This window comes from Malurus melanocephalus, unplaced genomic scaffold (assembly GCF_030028575.1).
Source record: "Malurus melanocephalus ecotype Western Australia unplaced genomic scaffold, MMel_1.1 scaffold_411, whole genome shotgun sequence".
Classification (NCBI taxonomy): Eukaryota; Metazoa; Chordata; class Aves; order Passeriformes; family Maluridae; genus Malurus; species Malurus melanocephalus.
This window is the reverse complement of record NW_026623643.1, coordinates 323311-326691: the sequence shown is the minus strand read 5'-3', so window position 1 is coordinate 326691 and position 3381 is coordinate 323311. Positions and strand designations below refer to the sequence as shown.

The following is a 3381-nucleotide window of genomic DNA, read 5'->3' as shown; positions in this document are numbered from 1 at the left end:
TGTTTTAGCCAGGGTTTTGAGCGGGGTGTTAGGCAGGGTGTTTCAGGCAGGGTTTTGAGCGGGGTTTTGGGCAGGCCCGGCTCAGGCCCCGCTCAGGCCCGGTCTCMGCTCCCGCCGCGGCGACGCCTTAGCACCGTTCTGGTCACGTGACCCCCCTCTCCACCAATCAGCAGGCGCCGATGCCTCGGCGGGCACGCGCTGGGCCTCAGCCAACCACACGACGGCGCGCGCCGCTCGAGCCCTCCGATTGGCCAGCGCCCCCCGCCGGATGTTGCGTCACGGCGCCGCGCGGAGGAGGCGGGGAAAGATGGCGGCGCCGGGGGAGGAGGCGGCGTTCGCGCGGCGGATCGACCCGGCCCGGGAACCGGGGCTCAGCCCCGAGCAGCGCCGCCTCATGGCGCAGGTGGAGTACGCTCAGCGCCAGCGCGCCCTGCAGCGCCGGCTCCGCAGCCGCAACGTGCTGCTGGCGCTCGGGATCGGCGCGGTGACATTTGGTATTTGTATCCTCCGGGACAGGGGCAGGGTCAGGGTGGGGCCTGGGGGCTCCGGGGCTGCGCCCGCAGCTTTTCCTTAATTCCCACCCCCCAGACGGTTACACCTTCTACTCGGTGTCGCAGGAGCGGTTCCTGGAYGATCTGGAGCAGGAGGCGGAGGCGGCGCGGGCGCGGGCCCGGGCGCGGGCAGAGGGCGCCGCAAGCTGAGCGGGGAGCGCCCGGTCCGGCCCGGCCCGGCCCGTGATTGAGCTGCCGCCCTCGCGAGGCAGGACGGGCCTCGAGTCCTGAGGGCTTCGGGCCTGCCCCGTGCTCTGGTCGGCCAGGAGAAGGCCCCGGGGCTCCCCGCAGGCAGGGCTCCCCCGCGGGCAGACCCTGCCCTGGGGCCTTTACCGGGGCCGTGCCCATGGGAGGGACAAGGGCACGCAGGTCCCACCACTCCCCACAATAAATCCTCTCACTGGAGACCGCGTCAGCGACGTTTGTCAAGCATCTTTTGGGCTGAGCCCCGCTGAGGATCTTGCCTCGCTCTGAGGGGCTGCTGAGGAGGGATTCTCTGTTTTGCTTTTTATCATCACGCGGTGAGGCAAGCAGCCACGCATCCTGCCCAACAGACACACACACASAGCCAGTTTGTATTCAATCCATGTTTACGAAAATGCTTTTTCCAAACATCAGTTCATAACAAAGTGCTCCCGGATCCCGCTGCTCCTGGTGCTCCAGCAGACAGGGCCACACGGAGCTCAAGCCACTCTGCAGGGTCTGGTGCAGGGCTGGGGTGGTGTCAGGGCTGGGACAAGCCGGGGGTTCCTCAGGGTGGGCTCAGCTCATGACAGCCACGAGAGGTGGAGATTTCCTGGTGCATGTCCTCCGGCAGAGGGGCAGGGGACAGTGGGATGGTACCTGTGGGACAGATCTGCACCAGGCCAGCACTCCCACCCCTGCAAAGCCCACRGCTTCCCTGCTGCAGGGCGGGGAAGGGGAGCAGGGAGTCCGGGCTCTCCAGGGCTGGCTCTGCCCACCCCGGGGCAGCAGGCACTTGGATGAGGTAGTTCATGGAATCATTCTTGGCCAGCCAGCTACTAGGGAGAGAAGAGAAGCAGCCGTGAGCCAAGAGCGCCGCGGGATCAGCGGGGAACGCCGCGGGGTCAACCCCTGCTCCTTACCACGCGCCCGAGGTCGTCGGCGAAGGTCACGCCCTTGTTCAGCCGCTGCTCCTGTGAGCCGGTGCTGCTGCCACTCAGCGAGTTCCGCCGCATGATCCCTGCGGGGACAGCGGCTCTGAGTGGGGGCTGCGGGTCTGTGCAGCTCCCAGCCTGGGGATCATCATCCCACAGCCCCACCCATTCCGGGGATCCCTCACCCAGCCCGGGGATCCTCATCTCGCACTCCCCACCAAGATCGGGGATCCCCCACCCAGCCCAGGGATCCCATCCGTAGCCCCACCCAGATCAGGGGTCCCTGTCCTGCAGCCCCCACCCAGCCTGGGGATCCCCCACCCATTCCAGGGATCCCCCACCCAGCCCGGGGATCCCCATCCCGCAGCCCCCACCCATTCCCGGGGATCCTCGTCCCGCAGCCCCACCCATCCCAGGGATCCTCCACCCAGCCCGGGGGTCCTCCACCCAGCCCGGGGATCCTCGTCCCACAGCCCCACTCATCCCAGGGATCCCCCACCCATTCCAGGGATCCCCCACCCAGCCCGGGGATCCCCATCCCACAGCCCCCACCCATCCCGGGTGCCCTGGAGGGCCAGGCCCGGCACCTGCGGGCTGYCCCAGCTCCAGGCGCTGCAGGCTGTTGCGACGGGAGGGGTTGAAGCTGCCCTTGGAGAGGCGGCGCTGGCGGCTGGACAGCATGGCGGCCGGAGAGACGATGCCCAGCGGCGGCTGCTTCCCCATGCGCAGGTACAGCTCCTCRATCTCCTTCTTCTGGGCGCTCTGCAGCAGCTGCACCTCAGCCAAGTGCCTGGGGAGGGAGGAGATGGGGGCTGGCAGCAGGGAAGGGACACAAACTGCCACCCCGAGTGGGTGGGAAGATCTGTTTCCTCCYGGGTGCAGCCCACCCCCTGCTCACTTCTGCCGCAGGTTCTGCAGCTCCTCCCAGATCTCCTCGTCCTCGCTCTCGGTGTCGTCGCTGCTCACGTAGGACAAGCTGCGGGAGTAGCTCAGCCACACCTGGCTCAGCATGGCCTGGGGCACGTTTTCTGTGCTCTCTTCTCCAGGGCCCTCCCGGTCACTCCCTGCTGGTGCCACAGGCACCGTGCCCGCCTCTGCTGAGCCCTCCTCAGCCTTGGGGCCCTGCTCTGCTGTCTCCAGCTCATCCGAGTCACTGCTCGAGCTGTGGCCCGTGTCAGGGATCACGGGTGGAGGGGAGCTGCTCACTGCTGCCTCCAGGCCGTGCTGCTCCCCATCACTGCTGCCCAGCACCGGAGAGCTCACCGCCGGGTCACGGGTTGGCATCACCTGGAAACGGCCCAGGACCTGGGGCTTGGCTTCTGCTGGGACAGGAGCAGCTGGTGGGGTTCAGGGCACATGGGCTGGTGGGGCATTGAGGTGCCCTGGCACAGCCTTGGCCCTGCCCACGTTACCTTCACTGATGGGTGAGAGCTGGGCCTTGGGCACGCTGGGGGCTGGTGACTCCARGACAATCAGGGAGTGGCTGGGCTTGGGGGCACTGGGCAGCACCTGCGGGCACCAAAGCACCATCAGTGGACCCAGCCCAGATCCATCCACATCTCCTGTCCTCGTGCTGCTTCTCTACTCTGGGATATGCTGCCCACTCAGCCCTCCCCACATCCCAGTGGYTCCACAAGCCATGAGGCTCCCTGTYCCATCCCAGGGCAGCACCTGCAGCAGCCACCCAGTGCTCCTGGCACTGAGCTCCACCT

At 67.6% G+C, this 3381-nt stretch overlaps 2 protein-coding genes across 2 annotated transcripts in view; one reads left to right on the top strand and one right to left on the bottom strand.

Moving 5' to 3' along the window:
* The first annotated feature begins 268 nt into the window (after positions 1-268).
* Positions 269-956, top strand: LOC130581422 (cytochrome c oxidase assembly factor 3 homolog, mitochondrial). The gene is made up of 2 exons (XM_057379526.1): positions 269-500; positions 589-956. The coding sequence occupies exons 1-2, from the start codon at positions 269-271 to the stop codon at positions 699-701; spliced, it is 345 nt and encodes a 114-aa protein (XP_057235509.1). The 3' UTR covers positions 702-956.
* Positions 957-1134: 178 nt separating this feature from the next.
* The window catches only part of WNK4 (WNK lysine deficient protein kinase 4), a 12740-nt gene continuing 10493 nt past the window's right edge, over positions 1135-3381 (bottom strand). Inside the window, exons 16-20 of the mRNA XM_057379527.1 lie at positions 3082-3210; positions 2568-2988; positions 2257-2459; positions 1658-1755; positions 1135-1573 (exon numbers count right to left, since the gene is read on the bottom strand). Coding sequence (XP_057235510.1) covers positions 1571-1573; positions 1658-1755; positions 2257-2459; positions 2568-2988; positions 3082-3210 — 854 coding nt within the window. The 3' untranslated portion in view covers positions 1135-1570. The remainder of the gene's footprint in view (positions 1574-1657; positions 1756-2256; positions 2460-2567; positions 2989-3081; positions 3211-3381) is intronic.